Genomic DNA, 25,601 nt, shown 5'->3' with positions numbered 1-25,601 from the left:
AACTGTGTTGCCTAAAAATTATGAATTTGCTTGTGTAAACCTGTTATCTACCTCACTGAATCCAGAACTTTTATCTGAGCTCTATTTTGCCGGCAGATCTAAAGTTAGAATAGCTGTGGCCAACTTCGTGAGTTGAAATGAAAATGCGGGTATGCGTGAAAAGCGACGCGAGTGCTCAAAACAAAACCCGACAAACAAGGCTGATAACATGTACAACTTTAAGAACTACCCTCTGAGTCGGGAATTAAGTTTCGTCGAAATGCGTCTAGATTACTTTATAGAGAAAAGTACATAAAAAACTGGTAATAGTATGGACTAGCAAGTAACCCTCTATGTCGGCTAGTACACCAAAAAACTAATGTTGTCCTTCGTCTAATTTGGCCTGAGGCTTGGATTTACCATGGCCAAAACCAAAAGCGGATGTAACATCCTCAGGATCCATTCTTTAAAAAGAAAAAAAGCATTAAGTTTGTTAATTCTCTCATATATCTTTTCTTGCAGAGCGCCGAGTATTATATCGTTTTGATGACTTACTCTCTAAATTCATAATGACCTTCGCCGTCGAAACGTAAAAGGAATTCATGATGACGGATAAGTGAAGTTCTAAACAACAAAATTGAGATTTTTGAGATTTTTTTTTCCACCCAAACTCGTTTCAGTACTGTAAATACTCTTACCTATGTGATACAGTAAACAGAGTAATACCCTCTTTACGAGCGTACTCATACATAATAGCTTCGATATCCACACTGACAGCGCTTGTACACTCATCCAAAATAGCCTATCCAACATTTAAGTACTGTTAGAGCTTCTGTACTGGTAAGATTTCCACACCGCCTCCGTTATGCTTGTCCGTTTCGACAATAGAATTAGCAATCACTTACAAATTGGGGTTTATGATAAAACAATCTTGCCATGGCTACCCTTTGTTTCTCACCCCCCGATAAAACATCAGCCCAATCTTGCACAGCATCCCAGCCACCTTCACGTTCCACTAAATACCCTAAATGTACCGTATCCAGTAACTTCATGATAGCATCGTCATTATATCCTTTCTTTAAAGCTTCACTTTGTGTATCGGGATAAATGACTTGGTCCCTGAAAGTTCCAAGAGGGAGATAAGGCTTTTGGGGAACATAGAATAATTGACTGGCAGCTGGTTTGGTCAAGGTACCACCGAATAATGGCCATAAATCACCCAGGATACGGAATAGAGAACTTTTACCGCAACCATTAGGGCCCGAAATCAAACAGTTCATACCAGTGTTGACCTTGAAAGATAGGTCTTTGAGCTAATCAATATACATCAATAATAAGTGAATAAGTAGGCTTCCTATTCCTTTTCTTATCTTTGCCGAAACCCTACCAAAACATCGCTATTTGGCGTCACAATGGGCACTTTGTCAAAAACAATGACGCCATCTTGAATCAACACTTTGCCTTTTGTATTATTCGTATCCACTATCCTGTTCTTTGTAGCCGCATTGATTCCTTCTTCTGTAGACATCATGGTGCGCGAATACTTCCCTTTACGAACATCAGTCAATACATCGAAGAGTTCGGCAACACGAGACTATTTATAAAATGTCTAACCGTTTAGATCGTACTTGTAGCTGGATAATATTGTAGTCATCACTTACGGTATAACCAGCAAAACGCGTTAAATCACGTCCTGTTAAAATCAATCGGCCGACTGCTTGGGATAGATTGATCAAATAACCGGCTATTCCACAGTGTAAAGTAAACGGCATGTTTAAGAATTGTACATTTGCATTAAAAAGGTTAGTAATAGATTCTACTACTTACAGTTTCTAGAATAGTCTTCCATCAATTTTGTGGGATCATCTGCCAATGCACCCATGCGTTTCGTGGCTGTACAAATTCAAAATGTGGTAATGAGCGTTACTATACAATTTTTGTTCTTTCCCTACTTGTTCGTATAGAGTTACCATAGCGAGGATCGAATACTGGTCTTGCTAGAAGGCTATATGTTGAATATCAATTACGTTAGGAACTCTCTTTTCGAGAATTTTTTCATGTCGATTTGTACTCACTAATAGGCCGTCATTGTAGCGCAGTATTTAACAAGAACAGAATCAAAAATACCATTGAGGAAACGTAAAGTATACACCTTACGTACATGATCTGATATCTTTTGGAATGTATTATTAACAACTTCCTTCTCACGTTCCCCACCACGGTAGAATGCTATTTCTTCAGAATGTGTAATAATACGAGACTGTGTAGAAAAAAGGAATAGTACGTTAATTATTGATTCGGGTCCACATCTCCAAAGACTACAGCTTACATGTGTGAATCTGAAATCGCCTTCCAATTTTTGCTCCACAGCAGTGTCTGTAATTAAATGTATAAATGTGAGTACACTATAATACTTGATATCTTATACCATGTATGTGATGCCTACATCGACCAAATGGCGGAGAGAAAGCACGAAGCAAGACACCAGATAGAACAAAATAACCAATCATGAAGAAGGGTGCTTCTGTACCTCTAAAAACATCATTGTAGGTCATATATTCTAGAAATCAGTATCGTTTGATCTGGTCGTCTATACAAAATCAAATGAAATGCTATCTGCTTACATTGCTTCTCCTAGCTTGTACGCAAATAAGAATATATCAACCACAGGCTTTGCTATATCCGAATACAAGTGAGACAAATTCTCTGAGAATTTGTCTATGTCTTGAGTCAACAGTTGATCTGCATTATGAAGTCGGTTGTCCAAATTGGATATTTTGTAAAAGGTAATTCCATCCAGATATTGGTTATGCGCATGCTACGTATAAGCATTAACATTTTGCGATATGTATATAATCACAACCTCCTTTCTGATGAATACCAGTACTGTTCTCTTACCGAAGTCAACCTTTCTCGAAAACTAAGTGCGAGTGCATTGATAGTTAGCTTGAGCGAGTTATTGACAATACTCATCGGCCACTAAAACAGATTGTTGGAACAAGTACCAACAGGTATTTTTAAAGAGCATCAGAAACAACATGACTCCCATCATGATCTATACAGATATCCTTACCATCATCAAACCAAACTCAACAATTGCTTTTGCTATGAAATCCTTTCTATTTCTTGAAACAATGGCTTTCACTACAGAACTTTATAGCAATAAGAATTGTTAATGCTTTCTTCTTTCAAACTCTTTTCTAGTTACTGTTTCTTATTCGATTTGTTACATTTACCCATTGAAACCTGAAAACCAAATATCCAACCATGTGCGAGCTATAAGGACAGTAGCTAGAACAAGTAATAGACCAGACTCTTTGGAGAATAGACCTGTGAAACCCATTGCTCATTATCAAGTCTGTTATCATAAAGTAAGCAGATAACATGCTTCTTACCAGGTACACAGATAGGCAATAGTCTCTTCATCTGTTCAATAAATTCAGCGTTGACTCCAACTCTTTTCTTCTGTTTCGTCTTAGTTTCATGTTGATATTGCTGTTGGTTACTCTTATAAGGAGCTGCCTTTGTATGTACTTTGAAATTTTGTCTCGCTTTGTAGATCGCATAGATGAGTGAGATGACGAATAAACCGGAAACTGGTTTTTTGCTTTTGTTCAGTAACAAGGAAAAGGCATTGGCCATTTTTGCTTTTTTAGATTAAAAAATACAGGATATGAACGAATAAAGCAAATTAAAAAAAAAAAACAAAAAAAAAAAAAAAATAGGAGGAAAGAAAACTGACGGTTAAAGCTTGATCAATTCAGGGTTAAGAAATGGTTCGCAAATGATTCCAAAGTTATTTGAAGATCGATGATATATGCATTTTACCTTAATAATAACAAAAAGGCTTTGGTATTATTTTTGATTGGATCAGAATTATTTTCTTTTATTTTTTCGGTGCATATTTGTGGAGAAAACCAGGCACCAACCTCTCTCCGGTTAAACTCAAAGAACCGGTGATTTTGTCGCATTTTTAATCTCCCTTGGGAAAAGATTGCTCTTTTCCTGGAATTTTCATGTGTCAGCGGTTTTATCAAGACAGTTACAGCCAGATACATCTGTTATGGTAGCCATCGTGTATGTAGATATTGATTGCCCTTGAGTGGTATTATATCTGACTAAACTGTTGGGCGAAATTATCATGTCCAAATATAACAATGTTAGACTGTGCATATTGACCGTATCGCTGTATCCAGCACCCTTTGAGGAAATCATTATGCACAAGAAGAACTGGCAGTGACAACACTGGCAAGAGCCTATGACATTGTTTTAGAGAATAATCAAGTGCAATAAAACACAAATCGAACTATTACAACTGCCTCAACCTTAACGATTCTATTTATTATGCCCTTTTTAAAAGATGCCCATATAAGGTAGCTTGTATCCGTGTCATTAAGAAGAATACTTTCAGAGGTCCTTGATGTCCAAATTCTCTTTTGTAAATGGATATAAAGAAACATAATCTGTAAGATTTCAATGAAGAGACGTAAGAAGGATAAAGCCAGGAAAATGAAGTTTGTTAATTGCAAAAAATCAATTTGGCGGCTGTACATGTACAATTGACTGTTACATTAAGATGGACAGCCTTTATCGGGCAAACAATAGTCTAGATTCATATAAACATTGTCAGTTGCAGCAGCTTTACATAAATTTGTGTTGATTATGCATTGTAGATCATGTTAGGTTGCAATATCTTATATAGATGTAGAGTATATAGCGATCTATTAGATTGGTGCGTTATGACAATCAAGATGGAAAAAGTCGCCGTGAAGATTATTGCTTCCGTCTTATATACGTTATCGAACAATAATAGCAAAAAAAAAAGCCCGCATTAAATTTAATAATAGAAACCTTACGACCCCTTTTAATTATATCGTGTTTACGACAAAAGGCATAAAAACTGAATGGTATATTTTGTATACATGTATATAATATACATCGCTGATACAATCCTCAAGATAATATAACGAATGGTTTCAAGAAGCGGAAAGTCATGATTTGATGCCTTATATTTAGATCCACTTGCTATGACCAACTTTGAGCCATTCATTGTTGAAGTTGAAAAGCCAGGAAACTCCTTCAATGGTCACTTGGAAGCAGATGTTCTAAAGCTTGGTAACGATTTGTAGTTGGCTTTAAACAAGTTCATTAAAGTAAAGATTTTGGAGCTTATTGCTATATTAACGGAAGGTAAGTTAGTTTAACAAATCCAAATCCATTTAAATATATTACTAAGGACTAACGAAATAGACTATAAAGTAGAAGCCTGACTTTCCAACGGATAATCGAACAATTTAAGTTAAGCAGTTTTTTTTTTTTTTGTTGTTGTAGAAATGACATTTCTAGCGTTTTTTCAGCTATCATGTGAGAAGATGTATCAACTCCAGATAACATATAATACTTATACAACCATTACTTAGTGGTTTTTATGGCTTTTTCCATCATACCAAACGTCCATTGTAAATTGCTGTAAACGAACTCTATTCTGAGCCTTTCATGAAAAAAATATCTAATCGTTTTAACTAAACTTTACCAGAAAAAAACTATTATATAATTCTACTGACCAATTATGGTCAAGCGCTATGAGTTAACCTTAACAGATCCTTTTCTTCTTATTGTGTTTTATTCGCCTACAGTATTTGACCGAAAATTTTATATGTAATCGGTACCTATTTGTACCCGCTAATTTGATCGTTTTGCAACCGGCCAATTGCTTTTTTGGGAAACCAACAATATCTATCAACCGGGCTGTCTGAATAGGGTTCTCCTGCAGACGACATTGCATATGAACATACTATCCATTATTGTAATATAAAGCAAAACACAGTTTATTCGCACCTTTTATTATTTGGCAATTATTCAATTGGACGTACAGCTAGCTCAAGTCTAGCTTACCATTGCATCATTATGTCCTTGGGGTGTATCTTATGGAGTTAAGCGAAAATGAGCAGTGGAAAAAATGAAGTGTTTGACGATCTTTTTTTTTTTAAAAAAAAATGATTGACAAAGTAAATGATCATCGTTTGTCGTAGAGAATCGGACTTATTTGTTTTTTAACGCCTTTTGGGCGAGTGGCACATGCCTCAACCTACAAACTTACTGCCAAAAGTCCCTTATTTATATGTATATGTATTCCTTTTTTGTTGCCTTTGTTAGGATAGGACCGTTATACAAAAGGAGGGTTTATATGTGCCTTTTGATTTCTCAAAAGAAGTGCAATCAATGTACATTTGATATGCCGATCCATTTACCATTACTTATTATTTTATGATCTACTGGTATATAGCTACATATTTGGTTGTAAAATATATGGTCGGTTTAATTACCCAGTATAGCTGATGAATAAAGAAAGCTGTCTCTTTGTATATAAGTAAAATTTTCCCTGCCTGGTTGTACATACATGCCTATAGTTGAGAATCCTTTAATGCACAGAATCAGAGGAAGTACGAGTGGAAACATTTCATTGGAGAAAGAATAAGATCGTCATCTTCTGTATGAAAAATAAGTTTAAATAAGATTATCCATTCACACAAACGATTTGCTCAAGTGCTATATACTTCTATGCACTTGAGGACAGTTCTTGAATGTAAAACAATGTGCTAAGTCAACCGACATTTGCATTTCTAGAAGGTTTTATATAATTAATTTGAAACTAATCACTTCCATGGCTTAAGTATGAACGCTTTTGCATATATTAAGTCTAATTCCATGTAGAATCTCTTCTTAAAGTCAAGCTCTAATGTTTGTAAAGATACAAAATATAAGAATTCTCAGTTTATGATGATCCATTACAACGCTTATCCTTGTGATCATGTTATCTTTCGCCACCCAGACTCAAGAAAATCCTTCCCCCGAGTTTCCACAGTATCTATATGTCGAATTCAAAAGATCTTCTTGTATACCTTTCTACTCTAACAAGTAGAAACGGTAGGAAATATTGGTATATATCTGTCTAAACAGTGCCCCCTCTCCTATCTAAGATGCATGTAACCTCTTTTTTCTAAAGGCGCAATATCAAACCGCCCTTATTACTGCCCTCAGCACTGTGCCGACAAGGAAAAACAAATAGAGGATCAACAGAACTGAAGAAATTCTTGTTTTCGCTTATTCCTAAAGGTATTTAAGATTTTTTCGCTTTGCCCTTTCTTCTATTTTACTTTCTTTTTCTTCCCCACTGTTTACCATTAAATTTTTTATTTCTCATAAAGCTATCTTAAAGCAACAATACAAAGATGCGTTTTAATTCCATTTCACTTAGTGCCGTTGCTCTCATGGTCTCCATGTTGACTATAGCTCACGCTAGACCGCTAGTTGAATCTGATTTGGTTAGAAATAATGATGTCGGTGACCGTGTTTCTAGCGGTGCTATCGGAAATACCCTGGAACGCGTTGGTGATAATGATGTAGTTGGTACTGCCGATGCTGTTCTCCACCAGGGCGGCGCCGGTACTATCGTTAGCCATGCTGTTGATGCGGTTCAGGATGCCTCCCTTAGTGATTCTGCTCTGCACATAGTAGATGGCGCTAAAAGTCAGACAATTTCCCGTCGTAATGCTGCTGTTCCTGCTGCTCAGGCTGGTGGTGCTGGCGCGAATGGTGTCCAAGCTGCTGCAAGTGTTACTCCCCCCGTCCCAGCAGATGAAGAAAATGAAGATGAAAATGAACCTGATGAAAATGAACCTGAAGAAGCAAGTGAAGGTCTTAGACGTCGGTCTGAAAAGAACGGTGATGATGAGGAAGACGAAGATGAGAAAGATGAAAATGAGAACGAAAAACGTTCTCTTGGAGATGAAGAAGAGGAAGACGAGGAAGAGCCTGATGAGGAAGAGCCTGAGGAAGATAGCCCCTCTGAAGATAATGAATCCTCAGGTTAAATCACTATAACTTTCTTACTTGGTGAATTTACATTTCTTTTTACTTTGAAACCATTGTTTGCTTGATCGCAATTATTTACCAAGCGTTAGCATTTAATAATGTCGTCTGTCTAATTTAATTATTGTAAGAATATCAATAAAGCTATTTTATTTACTGAATACAAGAGTGAACTATCCATCTTGAACCTTTTTGTATACAATGAGTGCTAATTTGGTAAATAGCTCAGGCTTAATGGATAATTTTATCTTGAATAAGAGGTACTGTAGATCCCTAACGTAAATACAATAGGAGAATCTTACTTACAACGGATAGCTGCAAGGTTTTGTTGTACTATGATAGTTCACAAAGGAGTAGCTTCAGGAGTATGGTTTTATTGTTGGATTCTGCGAATGTGGGGAAGAAACCCAAAAGAGTTACTGTAAGCGGCCATTATAAGTACATCTTTTTAAAAAAGTTTAACACTTTTGTATTATGTGGGCGTTTTGCATCTAGTAATTATATACTAGTACAGAAGCATTCAATGCAAAATTTAGACAAGAACTCACGTAATAGGCATTTATTGTCCAACTTCAACCAAGATAGTTAGAATGACGATCCTTGTAACTTACAGCAAGAAAAATAAGATTAACCTGCACTTACTTTAAACAGTTAGTCAGTCCTCAGGAGCCATATAGAAGTTAATGTACTTCAAAGATAATGCACGGCTAGCTGAGTCCTCATTTTGCGCCATACACAAGCAGGGTGGGCTTTTTTTGTTGGTTCTCATTCGTAAATCTATCCGCTCAGGTACAATCGACAAAGAATTCATTCATACTCCTAAAATCTTTGTTGTATTAGGAATCGATTAATTCTTTCGTTATCGTTTATTTGGCTTTTCTTCTTGCTTTGAATTTGCCATACTCAATTATTAATTGTCTACTTAATTATAAGATTATTTTAATGCAGTTTTCCTTCTTATGGATAGCGGTAATTTGTACTGCTTTATTAACAACCTTCATCATCGAACCGAGAGTGGTAGCGGAACATACTGATAACTTGCCACTAGATAAATATGACCTTGTGCTACGAAAAGGTTACCCTCTTCGTCCAATGAGTATGAACAAAAGGCACTTCAGCAAACTCGTTGGAGAGAAAGGAGCAAAAGCTGCCTTGCTCCTTCAACGTCGCGCCAATACTATACTAATACCGAGTATAACTCTTCCTACAATTGAAACTCAACAACGACAACAGCAACAATCCACTACGCTGACCCAGCCCGCTTCTACGGACCAGATGCAGCAACCAGCGATTAACCACGTCCCTTCTGTAGAACAAGCAGCAACATCACCGTCGTTACCTATTGCTGTCTCAAACTATTATCAACCAACACAACAAGAGCAACCACAAGGTTCGGTCTTGTACCCTACTTACCAATATCCTGAGCGGCAGCAGCAAGAACAAACTCCTCCGGCACAAAACATGCTGCCAGTTGCTTATTACTACCAGCAGCCTCCTCCGCAACAAATCCAGCCACCTCAACAACAACAACAGCAAGGTATTGCTCTCCCTTCGATCTCTCAAGCTCCTGCCACCAATCGTAATGAGGACGGAGACGAGGAGGAGGAGGAAGAGGAAGAGGAAGAGGATGAAGATGAAAACGAAGAGGATGAAGAAGATTATGATGCAGATGATTTGGTTACTTAGAGAATTTTTGAATAGAGAATCCATATAACTCCTCAATTTGCATGTAACATGCACCAAATTAAAGTTACTGTTTAACTGGTGTGTTCATTTGATTCGATAATAAAATGTGATTACAATTAGAAAAAGAATTTTTTTTTTTTGTTTAGTATTTTTCTTCTCTTTCTTCAACTTGAATGTAAACCAGCGGCCTCGCCCTGCTTTGTGGTTTCAACAGCACATTGTACTGCGTACCGTAGCCCTCCACTCACTCTAGGGATTGCCATTATTAAGTTAATGTCATTCAGAAAGGACAGTAAAGCAGTAGGGTTCAACACCCTGCCCGCGACGGTGGAGAATTTTCCTTTTACTATATTTTCTATTTGTTTATTGAATGATTAAATCCCAATAAAGAGGAGAGCTTAGAATACTAGAATAATAATTTAAAAAAGCTATTGCCCTTGAAGCATTTAATAATACTTTCGTTTATCATTCAGGCAGCACTGTGAAATTCTTGATATCAGAGATAATAATTTGCTAAGTAAAGACTAAGTGAGTCAGTGAAACCGAACAATAGTTCTTCTGTCGTTTTATTTTGGTTTAGAATTTGAATGGTCGTCTATGTGGATGCGAGGTAGAACTGAGCTTTAGTGGAATTAAGATAGTAGTAGTGACAACCGAGTAATATTTGTTCCTCTTTGTAAATCTTATTCAAATTTAGAGTTATAGTAGACTAAGTGAAAGTAGCGAGACTATAAAAAGATATTGATTGTCTTTATTCTGAGGTAACATCTAGGTCCCTTCTATATCTCTAAAAAATGAATGATTTGGTTAGAAAAAGCTTTCGAGTGAAATGAGGAGATTGGTAAAATTCACGGTATATAGTTTAGGTGGATTAATACATACATTTGGCTCATGTGATTATTAAATGAATTGTATAACGCCACTGCGAGATATCTAGATTACCAGTAAGGTTGAAGTGTGCCTGATGAAATCTTATTCGTCCCCAGTGTGCCTGGAATATTATTTGTTCCAGTGTACCATAGCTGGTAAAGGCAGTAAATCTGGATTGTTTCTCAGATTGTTATATGAATTACAAGTCAGAATGTTACAAGCATAAAATGACGAGGAAATTGAAAATAATCAATATGAAAGAACATGCATTGATAAACATAAATTAACAAAAGAGACATTTTTATCATTCATAACCCAGCATTTGCTTGGTTTGCATGTTTATCGTGTGCTTCCAATCGAGCAAATGTGGCATTTTTTTCACAAACAAGATTAGCTCTTCACAAGTCGTTGGATAAGTGATTGTAAAGTACTTTCGCTTGATATATTCTTCGTTCTTCAGCAAGCAAATACACTCGAAAACGATTTCTCCTCCTGCAATACAATAGAAGGGAGTATTTTAGTTTAAAAAAAAAGCGACATAATAGACTGAAATAACCTACCAAAGAAACGAATGTAATGCTGTGGTATAGGGTAATTCGCTATTTGTAATGCTTCCTTGGACTTTAAAAGATTCAAAATGTTGCCCACCATCTTTGTCTCATCATCTTGCTCTTTTTTGTTGGTGGTGTTGAACCTGAAACCTTCCGAAAACTCAATAACAACAGGAGTGACTTTCCTATCCTTGATGGCAAAGGCCACCCCTCCCATTTTGTTGTACAAGTTGTTTGAATCTCACTTTCAAACCTATTGGAACAAAAGTCAATAACGCGGTAGTGCTTTATACATTAGCATGCATATGCATATACACATATGTAACATACCAGTCAAGATTAACGATATCATTATTGGATAGGAATAGATTACTCAAGATAAACACCGTTGTCAGCGACAAAGTACTGGCCATAGAAAATGCCAGTTTTGTATTTGGGAGGGGTTGTTGATCGGATGTGTAGGAAGACGGTTGAGGACATAAGATATGGGATCGCAGACTGATGAAGGGAGTCGTAGGTGGTGATGCATGTTTAAACAGGAGATAGCGTGGAGCTTTGTAATTAATGACGAGGAATGTTTAAGGTAATAGGTTCGGTGGCCTCCAGGAACCCAATCCAAACGCCATCGGATACATCGGCTGCGTTCATTAGTTGACATTGGAATATAAAGGTACGTTCCATACAGACATGTTGTAAAGGGTTTCTAGGCCTGGTGATTAAATTGAGACTAAAAAAATCGAAAGAATTGTGTTGGTTATAAGATGTACTATATTGATTATATGCACAAACCTACAAATGTGTGACAACGACCTCAACAAAAGAGAGATCGGCGTGAATAATGGGATCAAATGTCTCATCGCCCAACGTAGATTTTCTAATTATTTTTCGTAATAATGCTGTGCTTGGGGGGGGGCTTCAGTTATCAAGGAATTAAATCGCTACAAAAAGGCGACGTACGATACATCAGTAGCGATGTTTCTGTTTTATCTGGAAGTAAAGCTTTTCACCAAAGAGATTTTTGAACAACACAGCTACACCATTGTCATCGAATAAGAGGAACTGGAAACTGCTCAATCTGAAAAAGCATAAAAAAAGTTTCAAATGAGTAACAGGAAACCTTTTAACATGTCAGCTAGCTACATACTTACTCAACGCTAAGTTAATTTGTTGTAGTAATTACATGCTTGAAGTAACCTGCAGTCATATCGTAATCATTATTTTTTGTTTCAATGCTATTTGCATCGCTTTCATTATTATCAGGAACCTCTCCGTGGTTGTTATCATATTTCAAACTGTTCTGGTCATCATTGTTGTATTTGCTTAATTAAAGATATATAACTGTTGTAAGTCGACGACTATGAACTTAAGTGTCTTTATTGTTCTTCTGATGAAGTAGAAGGATTGTTTACTCTGTGAGGTTTAATGGGAATTCTATTATTTGAGGACGCGTATGCTAGTCACTAATTTCAGGTTCAGAGGCTTCTTGTGTTACACTTCAATCCTCTATCTTGTTGTATTCTTGTACATAACCTATATTAGATGCAATATAGATAGACCGTGGTCGAATGTATTCTCTACCTGGTTGTACGTAATCGAGTATTGTATTTATTATCTCACCAAACACGTCAATCATGACTACCGGACCTGCCTCCTGCGTTGTGATAATTAGCCTTTATGTGCACCTGCATCAATATAAATAGTTAATACAAAAGGTTTTATGCGAAACAAACACACAAAGAAGAAGTACATTTTTTGATATGGCTTCAATTCCTTCACAGGTATCTTCATTCAGTTGGACAAAGGTTTCCAACCTTCTTTTCAGGACCTTTGTAGTTGCTTCAGAGGTTTCACGTCTTATCCAATATTCACAAAATTCTCTTCCAAAAGACGATTGTTCATTTTCACGTTTCTATGAATATATATATATAAATAATACAAATTAATCAATTCGGAAACAAAGGTTGTGTTGTAAAAAATGTTTTACATGAAATTGATTTAATGCTTTGATAGCTCCACGATTTCCAGGATCGTCTTTCACCTTAGTTAGTAAAGTCATATAATAAATGTTTGTTGTGCAATTATTTTCGTTGCATAGCTGGGCAAAAGAGAAATAATCATACTGTGGATCAATCAATTGAGCTGTTTCCAACCATTCTTTATACAGGTTATCAGTGTTAACTTTTTTGGACATAACGTAATTTCTATGACGGGTAAATTAGTCGAAGGCAGCCGCTTCCTGCAAGAGCTGCGAGGAAGGCAGGCTCAAGGAAATAACATTGTGGGCTTTACTAATGACGGATGGGGGTTGAAAAGGAGTGTCATGGAATATCATTCGGAAGAATGACGTCCAGATAGCTCAATGGATACTGAAGCAGACGGTGAAAAATCGATATTGCTCGGACGAAGGTAGTGATGGTGGCGGGTGTAATCTTAGGGCGGCAGAGATGCTTTGAGGATCAAAGCCGAAGGACGGAAAATATACCGCGAGGCCTTCTTGCCATATCTGCCAGGTTTGAGGGCAACTGGTTGTGAAATGGTCAAACGTATCGGTATCATGGTTACAAAGTCTGCAAGTAGCCGATGAAACTACCCCTGAGGTTTGCAAGACTGATAAGCATGGTAATTTTTGTCAAAATGGTGCGATAGCCTAGGTCACGAGCCGGAAGAAATCAGAACAGGGTGAACATCCGTTTGGGAACTACCTCTATAGCTGATGTTTGTTGTATTTGTGTGTTATGATAAAGCTTAAACGTTGAAGCCGAATAATGATGCCAAATGTTACTGTTGGCCAATCGTCGTAGTCGTGAAGTTTCCAATGCCTTATCTGGGTCATCGGTAGCTATAGAAGAGCCTGCCCGCAATCTATTGATATAGGGGTGAAGTTGCACTGTAGAATCTGTGAGTAATTGGCCCAAGAGCTGTGAAAGCAACCGCGGTTTCACACTATATTCTCCTGGATGTTTCATTATGAGGCGGTTGGTGGACCGGTCGTAGAGGAAAAAGGTGTTTGCGAGCATCTTAGGATGGCGTTCTACCCAATGCGACCCCGGAAGGTTTGGGAACAAAGAACGAAGTGGGAAGAGTAATAAGCTGTCTAGTCATCATCCTTTAAAGGGATTTTTACCTTATTGTTACTTTCTTGTTGATGACATTTGTTGTAAAAGCAGCAGCTATGCCTTCAAAAATAAACGAAGTTGGCTTAATATAGAACTCAACCTGTGCAAAACGAGCGAGGCAATGCTGCAGCAAATAACGTTTCCCCTTTCTATGATTCAGCATCAAAGCATGAACGAGCCAATGTGCATGAATCCTTGGACAACTAATGATGATGAAAACGAGCCGGACAAATTGGAATCATTCTCTGTCAGAATCAACGGCAAAACAACCGTTTTATTCTCCTGAATTTGGCAGGAAACAATATGCTGAAGAAGGTAATAAGTACGAATCTCGATGAATTGGAGACTCAGACTACAGAACATGACTGCTTTATGTATCTGTATAGTTTATTTAGTGTGTTAATGTAAGGAGGGTATTGAATAAATTACCCTTATACAGACTTCAAACAAACAGTGAAGCTTCTTTAAGTTAAAAGGACCGGTACATTAACCATGATCGGAAACGAATTTCATTCATATTGGTTTGAAGGGCACAAACGTGAACGAACAACCAACAGCTTCTGCTAAGTCACAGAAGCGACTATCTTTTTTGGCGGGTCAGAAAAACTTTCCCAAAAGAAAAAAAAAATTGTTTTGCATTTGCTTGGAAGTTTAATCACTTGCTACTGCTCGCGTTAAACATTCTTATGTGGCCATGCTGAGGTATTATAGTCCACTAAGTATGCTTCTACTCTTGGATTTCCATCCTAAATCAATTTTTTTGTTTGCTTCTTAACCATAAGGGAACTTATTCAGTCGTGGAGCCGCGATCCTTGGTTTACAGCGGAAAGCAGTAACAACACTCTTGAAGAAGCAGACGACCCTTTCAATGCCTATGACCAAAATGCCCTTCTAGCGTCCATTTTACAGCTACAGGGCATATTTGGACAGGATGATTTCATAAATATGGATGGAGACCACTCTCCTTATTACGATGAGTTCACATTTGGTACGATGAGTTTTGTAAACATACTATGTGATTTTGCAACCCACAACGGAAATTTAATTTCTCCGTTTGACTAAAATTCTATATTGCTGGAAATATAATCAGTTCCTAATAATGATACCTACCTGACAGAGACTGTCGAACCTTCAAACTTGATCAATGATACCAACGGTTGTTTGTATACAGACATCACACAACCAACGCTGAATGAACCTGCTTCTATTTTGGAAAGAAGATCTAGTAGCTGTAGCTCCTTATCTTCGTTCGATTCCAGTAAATGTTTTGATAGTAGTGAGGAAAACATTTCGTTAGGCACAAGCGGCCAACAGCCATTATCATCATGCGAGGATAATTTAAAACAGTTACAATATCAAGAAAAGCAAGAAAACTGTAGAACCAACCAATTACAAAGCCGTAAACAGCTTGAAGAAATGATCCTTGAAAAAATAACCAATGAATTGGATCCTGAAAGGTTGCCAGGGATTTTGAGTATCATAAATGCAGTACAAGTCGTGGACCCAGAAGAAGAGATCGAAGAAGTAGAGGTAGATTTGGAGCGCTTGGATTATGATCAGTTAGAACGCATATTAGCATATGTAGACGCATGTTTATTGGAAAAAGAAGGTGGGCCATTGGTGGATTTGTCAAGTTTTGTGGTGCGCCAACATACATTACCAATGCTCGATCGACAGCCCGTTGATGATCTGCCTCCAAAGCGACAAAAGAAAAGTAATAACCGCGTATTTCGAAAACAGTCAGCTATGGATGGAGGTCATATCGTCGATGGATCCTCTTACTCTCAGCTATCATCTACTCATGGGCCATTATCTATGTCTGCATTGACTGACCTAAAAGAATCAGCAGAAATTTTCAAAAAGAGCAATAACCGGAAACGTAGAAAAACGAAAAAAGCAAAAACCAAAAACGAAAAGAAAAAGCACAAGCCTTCCATGAAAAATTATAAGAAACCAAGTAAAAGAAGAACGACAATATGCAAGCGCAAAATGTCAGAAGATCTAGCTGAATCTTCATCTGCTGAGACTGATGAAGATAGCGAGGGCAAAACAGAAGGCGGTTGTGGGATTATAATTTTCGGTGACGAAAAAATGGATTTTGCAGTGACACAGAATCAAACGATTGTGCATAACGAAAATCGACAACCTGCAACAAGCCGACAACCAATTCAGGCTGCTGCTGCTGCTGTTAAGCAGAATGAAAATTCAGTATTTGTTTCCACTGTTGATAAGTTTGAAAATGAGGAATTCATTGATATCATGTCTTAAAGAAACTCCCTTTTTTTTTGTAAATAGTTCAATCACCTTGTATCGTTAAAATATTCAATATTTGTATATAGTGTATATCCTTTCTTTGTAGCTATTCTTTGTCTATTATAAATTATGGAATTAAAAAAGTTGTTCAGTATTATTAATTCATTCTGCTGCGTTATATGTAAACTTAAGCCGGAAAGGGTTCTTGGGTTGACATTTAATCGCTCATTAGGCCGGCTTGTTCAATTTAATACCCTCGAGTTCACTGACCATTATGCTTAATTACTACAACCGGTAGAATTAAACGTGCATCGAGGTTGGTAACACTACTAAGGGTTTTTAAACTTGTAGTAGGTAGTTTCTAAATTTTATGGGAATTTCTTTTTCTTTTTTTTCTTACATCAGTTATGCGTACCATCTTTGTTTCGATAAGAAAAAAGTAGTGCCACCTCATTAGTCCGCATATTGAATCGAAATCTATGTCCAAAATAGAAGCTCTCCTGGCAAGAGATATGTTATCTATCTCCACGGGCTTCTTACCGGAACTGGCGCAAAGCTAACTATTAGAATATCTGCGATCTAATAACCTTCAACAGGAAAGGGTGTGTTGCGTTTGTGTTCAGCTTGAAATGGAATTATTAGACCCTGAACAGTTCATCAGGGTTCACAACAGATATAGTCACCTTTTTAAGTAAGCTTCATACTGAGTACATAATAAAATTTATGGGGTTGACGTTCCTGATTTGTCTACGCAGGATTTCTTAGGTAAAATGACCACATTGGTACACAAACAGGAACAGATAAGCAAGTTTTTCGGCACGGCCCTATATAAGCACTTCAAAGTGCATCATAAGGAAACAAGTTTATTGTTAAAGCTGTTCAAGCTGTATGTACTACTTAGGTCTCAATTCATAAAGATTTAAAAAAGACGAGGATGGAGGTACAAAACAAGTCTCTTAACACAACAACAGGTGTTATTCTTATGGGTTCAAGCAGCATGTTGTACTCCCAAGATGACCGTACCCTTTGGTTCTTTTACTTTCCTAAAATCACTGAGAATTGCTTTAAAGGTAATACTAAGGGTTCCACCTGTTCATTCAGGGTTCAACGTATAAATTGGTGGCACTCCAAATTCTCAAAGAATAAAAACTATCTTTTCACTGATTTATAACTTTCAATAAAACCGAGTTTCTGAACAATTTGCAAGTATGCAATACAATTCGTATGCATTGAATAGCAGCAGTATTAATGTGACTAGTCGTGGAAATGCAGTGGAATGTAAGAATCTTTAGCAAATGATTATAGAAGGATACTTGAAACTATAGTAATTGCTGGATTCCTCATATATCATTTTATCCTAAAGTTAAAAAACAGGACCATGTTACCACAACTTATCTTAATGACATGTCGCAAGGGACTGAAAGCAATTGCAAATGCACCGATTGTATAACGTCTTCATTTAATGTATCTTTTGAACCCAAGTCAACGATGTTAAATTTACCGTTTCGAGCGGCCTATGACGAAAAGTTTACTATACCCTCGTTATTTATTTCTTCCGACATCCATAAAGAATTGAAACCAGTCATTCCTACTAAAAGAGCTGCTCAGAATAGAGCTGCTCAGCGTGCTTTTCGCTTACGAAAGGAGCGTTATGTCAAAAATTTGGAGCAACGGGTCAAGCTTTTGGACCAATGGAAAATTGAAATTGAAAGACTGCGTATGGAGAATCACCAACTACGAATAGAGTTAGGAAAAACCACACAAACATTCAAGACAGAAGAAAGACAGACATCATATGATTCTGAACCGCAAAAAATACCAGATGCGGTTTTTGCGAAAGATCCCGCTTACTGTGCTGAAATGACAAAGAATAGTTTATATTTGATTCAATATGAAGAGACTTCGACCACTGCTGCTACTGCATTTGCCCTTCCTATATTTAGGCGAACAAAAAAGAAAAAAAATGTAAAAGAAGAGCCTGTGCGCTTGCTTCCACGGCAAATAGAAACTTCATTTCAGCCAGTTAGACTTCATTCACCCGAACATATCAACTTCCAAAATACTACTAACTCTTTTTCTCCACCTCTCTAGTCGTGCTCCTCCTCGTCATCAAATGTCTCCTTTGACAAATTTGAAGATAATTTTTACCTAATACCCATGAGCCACAGTAAACAGGTCGATTTCGGCGGGGGACAGCTGATTGGGAACTCTGACTCTTGCGAAACTGATAACAGATGACCCCTCCTCACATGAAGAGTCGTCTTCCAATCTCAACCTAGTATTGGATATGACTGTTGACCAAGCGGCGCCTTCAGTAATCCATTTAGGTAATCTGTGAATCACTTTCAAATTAAGCATAAGAGCATCATCTTCCCCAATCCTATCTTTTCACTCAGGTCGTTAATTCATTATGGAGGTAGCTTATGGTTTTCCTATTCTTGGCAGTATTCTCTTCACATATGTACTTATCGCGCACAATGATAACATCAATTTTTTCCCTCTCAATACCATCATTAATTCTTTTATAATAGTTCAGGTTTTAATATACGCATATCTTTCCTTAAATGGTTGAAATTTGTTAAACGTACTATATGTACATATACCCTTATTAATATTTATTAATATGATGTCTCTCATAGAAATAGAGCAATTACAAATGTGAGCTCACTCGTCTCTTACATTTGTGGCATTTAAGCGCTATATATTTTATGTCTATCTATCCTTCTAAGAAGTGTAGCATAAGCTGCAAAAATGTCTATGCAGTATGCATAACAACTAGGATGCTCTTTATCTGAAATCTTCCTTGACAAGATTAAATAATTTGAACGTTCTGTGAAAAAAGAACTTCCAATGGTTCAATATAACAGATAATAGACGTAGAAATCCAAAATAACTCAGGACGATACTTCCACTACAGGGTCTGCAAGTTTGCGTCTCCGTAAATAACTATTTTATCGAATGTTATACAGTATGTAAGTACAGGTAATCATAAAATGAAATCTTCTTCCTTTCTATCTTTGATATAATTCGTTATGAGAAGGTACCTTTTAGGTTGAGGCTGACACAAAACCTGGAATATATTTCTGGAGAATTTATTAGAACTGTATGGATTTACCCTCAATTCCGGGTATTTTGCTTTAGTGACATCAGCTCGAATCTATACTTTTAATATAAGTTGCGCGATTCATGCAATATACTGAAGATAAAAAGAGAATATTTGCCCCCACTTACTTGTTCATGAGTGCTAACTCCTCGCAGAATTAATGTACAATGATAAACAGTCAACCCTCCAACTAACCAAAGCAGAACAAAGCAGTATATCGCAAGAACGAAGCTCACAGGAGCCGCAGAAAAGACGGATGAGAAGTTAGATGGTTGTTTTACTTCATATTTACTTATCAAAATCAATTGATAGGTAGCAGAAACCAAAACCAGGACACAAAGTAAGGCAGTTGAAGAGATGAATGTGAAAAAAGGACGGTAATTCCTTCTGCCTACACAATTATTCAGCCAGATGCAATGATGATCTTCGACCTCTAAGCAGGCAAGGAAGACGAACGTTAGTCTTCACAAGACTAAGTTATCCTTTAATCTGCGATAAAACCTTTACCAACACAATTGTTACATTGCTTACAATGGCTTGCTCTAGGAGGTCTATAAATCTTGCAAGTCTCGCAATATTTTAAAAAATATGATGTATTCTTGACTTGAATTTCCTTTGCCGGCGGCTCCAAAATAATCGATGCGTCCTCACTCATGATTTCCTCTGCATAAATATCCAAGTTACGTGGTAAAATCTATTGAACTCAACTAAGCGGTCATCGTTCATCTTACTCTTAAAACTCTGGAGATCGCTACTTACCCCAGGATCTGTCAATGAGGTTTTCAACATCGAACTGAACGCTAGTACGAAAGCATAGCCAATAAGTATGGGAATAACCTCCAGCGATTGGTGCCAAAAAAAGGGACAGCTGGTGGGATGGAAGGAAAACACAGTATATATAATTAGTAACACGCTCCCTCTTTTTTTAGAAGCTGCAAGTCAATGATTTACATAAATATAAAATACAACACAATGGGTGCTATCAACATAAATAATGCTACTATGAAGGCTCGATAGTCTTTACTAGTCACAAGTCTTCCTTTCAGAGGGAACCTCGTATTCCCAGGGAAAATTTGATAATTAAACTGTGGCGGATCTCTTAGGATGCATTTATCAGCTTTTGTTAGTAGTTTTCGCCCTTTAACATCTCCTTGTTGTATTATCTCAACTCCATCGTGTAGGGGTGATGTGTTTTTATTTTCTGTGTCAACCGCTTTGCCATCATTCAATAATATATATTCTTCTGTTGCAGTTTGTAATGCTTGTTGGGGCTTCTGGGATTGTAAAATTGGAGTCGTGCTGGCAAAACTAGTGTTAAACGACCTGGAGGTGAAACCTGAAGACTGGCGGACGAGGCCTTCGTCATTGCCCAAAATCAGAGTTACAGAATGCTGATCTTTCTTTGGTACTTTCTCAAAGTCAAAATTTTCCAGCGATTCAGGTTCAAAAATCGAGTGAAAGATGCTGGAAGTTTGCAATGCTGTCAGATTTAGTTGGTCTTGTACTTTAGCTTCTGGCGATGAACCTTGATCCGAAATGTTCATATAATTGTCTTAGTCCGTCTGTCGAGTCAAGAAGTTTTCTGCACAATTGAAATTGCTTTTAAACAACTTTAAACAAATTACACAGTTTTAATTTGCGGTCAGGAGAATTACACAAACTGCTTTAATGAAGGATGCTATACTTTTTTTTAGGAGTGATCAGAACATTTGACTCTATTATGCAAAAAATTTAGCATAACAATTACCCTTGTTCAGAACAAAAACCAATAATAAAACAACAGAAAACATCAAATAAATTATGATAATGCTAATTTATAAATGCTACAGGTTTATATATGAATAATATAATATATATGTATATACGTGAAAATGAAGTGAAGGACAAAAAATTCTATAAAAAATAAGAGGATAAAGGAGAAATTACAGGCGACAATTTAAAGGTAAAAGATAGATTTAGAAGTGATCACGACCAGCCAAGAGATCAATGACTTCACGATGTTCGGCCCACCAAGCATTACGAGGCTTACGGTTCTTCATATCAGTGACAGCCATGAGATCTGTGACAGGTTCGAAAACAACGGCAGTACCAGAGATACCGGCAACAGCGACAGAGTCCTTACCAGAGGACAATTCAACGGGAACGGCGGAACCGTTTTCATTAGCCTTGTTAAGAGCATCAGCAGCCTTGCTTTCAATGAAACAAATGGAACGCATGGCAAGACGAGTAGCACGAATACGATCCAAAGGAGAAGGAGTAACACCTTGTTGGATGTGACCAAGGACGGCAGTGCGAGAATCGAACATATACTCACCTTCTTGTTTCAAGATGCTGGAGATAACATCAGTTGTATAAGTCTTAGAAACATCTTCAGTGCGCAAGATAATTCTACCTTCGCTCTTGTTAGGGTCATCATGGGAGTACATGTTCTTCAAGTGCTTGACATCAGCTTGAAGGCGAGAGAGGTTGATACCTTCTTCGGGAATATAGACGGTCATAGCACCCACAGCAAGACCGGCTTCAACAGCCAAGTAACCAGAACGGCCACCCATAACTTCAACAACGAAAACACGACGACGAGAAGATTGGGCGGATTGAACAATGGCATCACAAGAGTTGACGATGGCATTAAGAGAGGTATCAGAACCGAGAGAATAGTCGGTACCAGGGACATTGTTGGAAATAGTAGCAGGGATCAAAGTGATAGGAACACGGAGAGAAGGATATTGTTCACGGGCCTTTTCAAGTTCAGCAATGGCAACGTAGGCTTCGAAACCACCGACAACCAAAAGACCTTGAATGTTGTTCTTTTGCATTTGATAAGCAACCATACCCATATCAATATCTTGACCAGGAACAGCACGGTTAGTACCTAATTCTGAACCACCGAGAGCAGTCCAACCGTCAACGGACATCCAAGACATTTCCTGCATGACACCACGAGAGAGACCAGCGAAACCATTGCTGATAGCAATGGGAGTGTGACCACGGTTGAGACAATAACGAACAGCAGTACGAGTGGCAGCGTTCATACCACCAGCAGGAGCACCAACGTGAACAATACCAATACGCATTTGTTGATGCTTGGGCAAACCGATGGAGTTATCATCCAAGATGGTGGTGGCGTTGTAAGCGTCGTATTCATCAGCAAATTGAGGATCACGGAGTTCCATAGCACGGGCAAAGTTCTTCTTACCAATGGCATCAGCAACTTCGTGGGTGAGCTCAACAGCCTTCATGAGAGGGAAACGAATGATCTTGTTGTCGTTAATACCAATCATAGGAGAAGGAGTTTCAGGAGTAGATTCAAGGACAGCATCGACAGCTTCAATGGATTGAGTAGTGGCCAACATACGATCGTAGAAGGCAGGGGAACCACCACGTTGAGTGTGACCCAAGATAGTAACACGAGTATCGAGACCAAGGCGGTTGGACAAGATATCCTTAAGGTGGTCAGCCTTGATGGGTTTCAAGTTCTTGTCGATAGCACCTTCAGCAACAATGACAACAGTCTTTCTCTTACCCAATTGACGATGTCTTTCAACGACGGCACACATGGTAGATTCCCAATCATCTTCTTGAGGAGGCTTTTCAGGGATGAAAACAAAATCAGCACCAGTAGCAATACCAGCTTGAAGGGCTAACCAACCGCAGTGACGACCCATCACTTCAACGACGAAAGCACGGGAGTGAGACAAAGCAGTGGTAGAAACAGCATCAACAGCTTCACAAATACGGTGAAGAGAAGTGACGGCACCAATAGTGATATCTGTGGAAGACATATCATTATCAATAGAACCGACAAGACCGACGATGGTCAAATGAGCGAAAGTTTCAGCTTCTTCCTTGGTGATACGGTTGGTGTTCTTAAGTTCTTCAACCAAACCAGGCCAGTCAGAACGGAAAAGATCAGCACCAGTCAAAGAGCCATCACCACCACAGACAATCAAGGCGTCAATACCGTTCTTGACAAGGTTTTCAGCAGCTTGGAGACGACCTTCACGGGTCTTGAAACCCATACAACGAGCTGTACCAATAGTAGTACCACCCTACATTCCACACAAAATAGTACAAATGATCAGCTAAATTCCAAGTAGAAGTAACTCGAGTGAAGGAATTGAATACTTACGACAGCTAACCAGCCACGGACATCCTTCCAGTTCATCTTCTTCAAACGTTCACCGCCATCAATAAGGCCTAGATAACGATAGTGGATAGAAATTTTCATTAAAACCCAGCCAGACAATACTTTCATCATGAAGCTCCATTTCCATAACACAGGATAAGCCCGGAAAATCATTTAACAAAGAACTCGTAATTTTTGTGAAGCACTCACCTTGATAACCTTCATAGACACCATAAACATCACAGCCCTTAGAGATACCATAACGAACGGTGGCACGGACAACAGCGTTCATACCGGGAGCATCACCACCAGAGGTGAGAACAGCAATCTTTTGACGCTTACCGTTGGAGGCCTTTTCAACAGCGGCAGCAGCACTGGTAGCCTTTTCACATGCACCGAAAGATTCCTTATCGGATAAAACAATGACATTATTGAGAGGATCCAAAGTATAAACTCTGGTAGCATCATCACGGCTATGATCTTGTACTGGGACATTCAACTCAGCCAATGCATTTTTGGCAGCCTGTTGAAAAAAAAAAAATTTGATTTTTTTTTTTTTTTGCTGTTAATGAAAAAAATTTTCCCTTTTCCATCGCGTATATTGCTGTGTATCAAGAACACTTACTTCGACATCCTTAACAGCTAAAACAAGAGCGCTTTCTTCCAAAGACCAATCAACATCACTGGCAGGCTTTTCTTGAGCAATGGCTGAGCAATTTAAAACGAGCTTAATAGAAGAATCAGTGGCTTTCTTTCCTTCAGAGGTCAACTTTAACCAAGCAGTTCTTTGTTCAGTTTGGTTCTCTTCAGTTTTATCGGTGATAGCCTTGTAGCCGAGAACTTGATAGAATTTAAGTGTGTTCTCGAAATCATCAACGTTTGACGCGTTGAAAATGACGTAGGAAAGTCCTTGAGAAAGCATTTGCTGATTTTTCTTTTTCACAAAGAGTTAAAGAAGAAGAAGAAAAAGAACGAAAACAAAAAAAAAAATTGAGAAAATTGCTCAAATTCAGATTAAGCCAAAATTATAAGACCATAGATCAAATCAATGATCTATAGAAATGTGAAACTTTTTTCAGACTCATTCAATCATGTCCGCATGGGTTTTTCCTTGTTTTTTTCATACATCACTGATAATTTTCGGTCATAACCCACCGAAAACGAGAGGAGCATCCAGCGGTATACATACGGGCTATAAGCAATTTGACTTTGTTAGAGTGTGATAATAGTAAGACGTTACTAATGCAGTAATGGAAATGAAGTAGAATGATCTTTTACGATCTTCGGTACAATTCTGTGTTTCTAAACCTGGAAAGCCGTTTTTCAATGGGCAAAAGTTTAAGTTTAGCCAAAATTAAACCACAAAAGATAACCTGGTTTTGATCAAAAAGATCAGATATGTTTGATAAAGAGACTAAACACAATTTACTGTTATGCCTCAACTTCATATTGTCTGTGATTCAGAAGAAGATAGTAAAAAGCTTTTGACGGATAAGGATCTCTATGAAACAGTGTAGTAGCAACAGATTTTTTTTACTTCATGCTGTATCACACTGTCAAAAGCTTCATAATTGAATAGCCGCCTTATCGTTGACCAAGAAGTTTTAGTTGATACAAGGACCTGGTCTCTCTTGAATCAGGTTCCTTTTTTTATCGCTTATCCATGGAATGTATTGTTATTATAAGGCTCCGATCATCGTGCGTCTTCTTTTGTTTGCCAACTTTTCTTTTTTGGCCTTTTCCTCTTTCTTCTTATTTCTTCTGTCTGTCGCGTATCTTCGCTCTCCAACGAATTACTAAAATTAGTAATCCGTCCCACATGTTAGGCCCTTACAAATGACATAATGATCAATGTGTAACTTTACAGCAATTCATTAAAATAGATATTAAACCTTGAATATACAGCAGCTATTGTAAAACTTTGTTACTATGTCCATCCTCTTACAGCTTCTGAGATGGCGTTTTTCTTACGTATATGTCTACTATCTAATTTGTTATTTTACTTGCTATTATTTACATTTGAATAGCTCACATTAGTTTGAATT

At 37.7% G+C, this 25,601-nt stretch overlaps 10 protein-coding genes across 10 annotated transcripts; 4 read left to right on the top strand and 6 right to left on the bottom strand.

Annotated features, from left to right (window-relative positions):
* Positions 1-355: 355 nt before the first annotated feature.
* On the bottom strand, positions 356-3,621 carry BDF20DRAFT_904090 (ABC transporter transmembrane region 2-domain-containing protein; the record flags this gene model as incomplete). Its single annotated transcript, XM_053082982.1, has 16 exons — positions 356-443; positions 535-603; positions 678-781; positions 885-1,292; positions 1,367-1,573; positions 1,641-1,693; positions 1,807-1,872; positions 1,950-1,984; positions 2,055-2,239; positions 2,309-2,355; positions 2,426-2,511; positions 2,604-2,797; positions 2,878-2,958; positions 3,053-3,131; positions 3,216-3,309; positions 3,375-3,621. 16 exons carry the CDS (start codon positions 3,619-3,621, stop codon positions 356-358), a joined length of 2,043 nt encoding a protein of 680 aa, XP_052940684.1.
* A 3,529-nt stretch (positions 3,622-7,150) lies between these two features.
* BDF20DRAFT_844597 (uncharacterized protein) lies at positions 7,151-8,008 on the top strand. Its single transcript, XM_053079632.1, has one exon. The coding sequence runs from the start codon at positions 7,212-7,214 to the stop codon at positions 7,851-7,853; it is 642 nt and encodes a 213-aa protein (XP_052940683.1). The 5' UTR covers positions 7,151-7,211; the 3' UTR covers positions 7,854-8,008.
* Positions 8,009-8,750: 742 nt separating this feature from the next.
* BDF20DRAFT_844596 (uncharacterized protein) lies at positions 8,751-9,579 on the top strand. The gene has a single exon (XM_053079631.1). It carries the CDS (start codon positions 8,794-8,796, stop codon positions 9,535-9,537), a length of 744 nt encoding a protein of 247 aa, XP_052940682.1. The 5' UTR covers positions 8,751-8,793; the 3' UTR covers positions 9,538-9,579.
* A 1,003-nt stretch (positions 9,580-10,582) lies between these two features.
* BDF20DRAFT_844593 (uncharacterized protein) lies at positions 10,583-11,464 on the bottom strand. Its single transcript, XM_053079630.1, has 3 exons — positions 11,289-11,464; positions 10,968-11,211; positions 10,583-10,899 (listed from the first exon to the last, which is right to left on the bottom strand). Exons 2-3 carry the CDS (start codon positions 11,173-11,175, stop codon positions 10,712-10,714), a joined length of 396 nt encoding a protein of 131 aa, XP_052940681.1. The 5' UTR covers positions 11,176-11,211; positions 11,289-11,464; the 3' UTR covers positions 10,583-10,711.
* Positions 11,465-12,254: 790 nt separating this feature from the next.
* On the bottom strand, positions 12,255-13,162 carry BDF20DRAFT_844583 (uncharacterized protein). Its single transcript, XM_053079629.1, has 3 exons — positions 12,943-13,162; positions 12,368-12,867; positions 12,255-12,277 (listed from the first exon to the last, which is right to left on the bottom strand). Exons 1-2 carry the CDS (start codon positions 13,147-13,149, stop codon positions 12,646-12,648), a joined length of 429 nt encoding a protein of 142 aa, XP_052940680.1. The 5' UTR covers positions 13,150-13,162; the 3' UTR covers positions 12,255-12,277; positions 12,368-12,645.
* Positions 13,163-14,663: 1,501 nt separating this feature from the next.
* BDF20DRAFT_844579 (uncharacterized protein) lies at positions 14,664-16,488 on the top strand. Its single transcript, XM_053079628.1, has 3 exons — positions 14,664-14,776; positions 14,857-15,062; positions 15,165-16,488. The coding sequence occupies exons 1-3, from the start codon at positions 14,769-14,771 to the stop codon at positions 16,340-16,342; spliced, it is 1,392 nt and encodes a 463-aa protein (XP_052940679.1). The 5' UTR covers positions 14,664-14,768; the 3' UTR covers positions 16,343-16,488.
* Positions 16,489-17,210: 722 nt separating this feature from the next.
* On the top strand, positions 17,211-18,901 carry BDF20DRAFT_920080 (uncharacterized protein). The gene is made up of 3 exons (XM_053084657.1): positions 17,211-17,397; positions 17,516-17,605; positions 17,691-18,901. Exons 1-3 carry the CDS (start codon positions 17,262-17,264, stop codon positions 18,416-18,418), a joined length of 954 nt encoding a protein of 317 aa, XP_052940678.1. The 5' UTR covers positions 17,211-17,261; the 3' UTR covers positions 18,419-18,901.
* A 320-nt stretch (positions 18,902-19,221) lies between these two features.
* Positions 19,222-20,974, bottom strand: BDF20DRAFT_909201 (DHHC palmitoyltransferase-domain-containing protein; the record flags this gene model as incomplete). Its single annotated transcript, XM_053083561.1, has 7 exons — positions 19,222-19,273; positions 19,372-19,484; positions 19,559-19,620; positions 19,723-19,863; positions 19,938-20,124; positions 20,190-20,298; positions 20,382-20,974. 7 exons carry the CDS (start codon positions 20,972-20,974, stop codon positions 19,222-19,224), a joined length of 1,257 nt encoding a protein of 418 aa, XP_052940677.1.
* Positions 20,975-21,225: 251 nt separating this feature from the next.
* Positions 21,226-24,547, bottom strand: BDF20DRAFT_950231 (6-phosphofructokinase). Its single transcript, XM_053084869.1, has 4 exons — positions 24,182-24,547; positions 23,767-24,079; positions 23,560-23,627; positions 21,226-23,479 (listed from the first exon to the last, which is right to left on the bottom strand). The coding sequence occupies exons 1-4, from the start codon at positions 24,476-24,478 to the stop codon at positions 21,386-21,388; spliced, it is 2,772 nt and encodes a 923-aa protein (XP_052940676.1). The 5' UTR covers positions 24,479-24,547; the 3' UTR covers positions 21,226-21,385.
* A 67-nt stretch (positions 24,548-24,614) lies between these two features.
* Positions 24,615-25,203, bottom strand: BDF20DRAFT_844567 (uncharacterized protein). The gene has a single exon (XM_053079627.1). The coding sequence runs from the start codon at positions 25,002-25,004 to the stop codon at positions 24,831-24,833; it is 174 nt and encodes a 57-aa protein (XP_052940675.1). The 5' UTR covers positions 25,005-25,203; the 3' UTR covers positions 24,615-24,830.
* Between the last annotated feature and the right edge of the window lie 398 nt (positions 25,204-25,601).

This window comes from Mycotypha africana, assembly GCF_025528875.1.
Source record: "Mycotypha africana strain NRRL 2978 chromosome Unknown BDF20scaffold_1, whole genome shotgun sequence".
Taxonomy (NCBI): domain Eukaryota; kingdom Fungi; phylum Mucoromycota; class Mucoromycetes; order Mucorales; family Mycotyphaceae; genus Mycotypha; species Mycotypha africana.
Note: the sequence above shows the minus strand (reverse complement) of the source record. Positions and strands in the feature narration are given on the sequence as shown.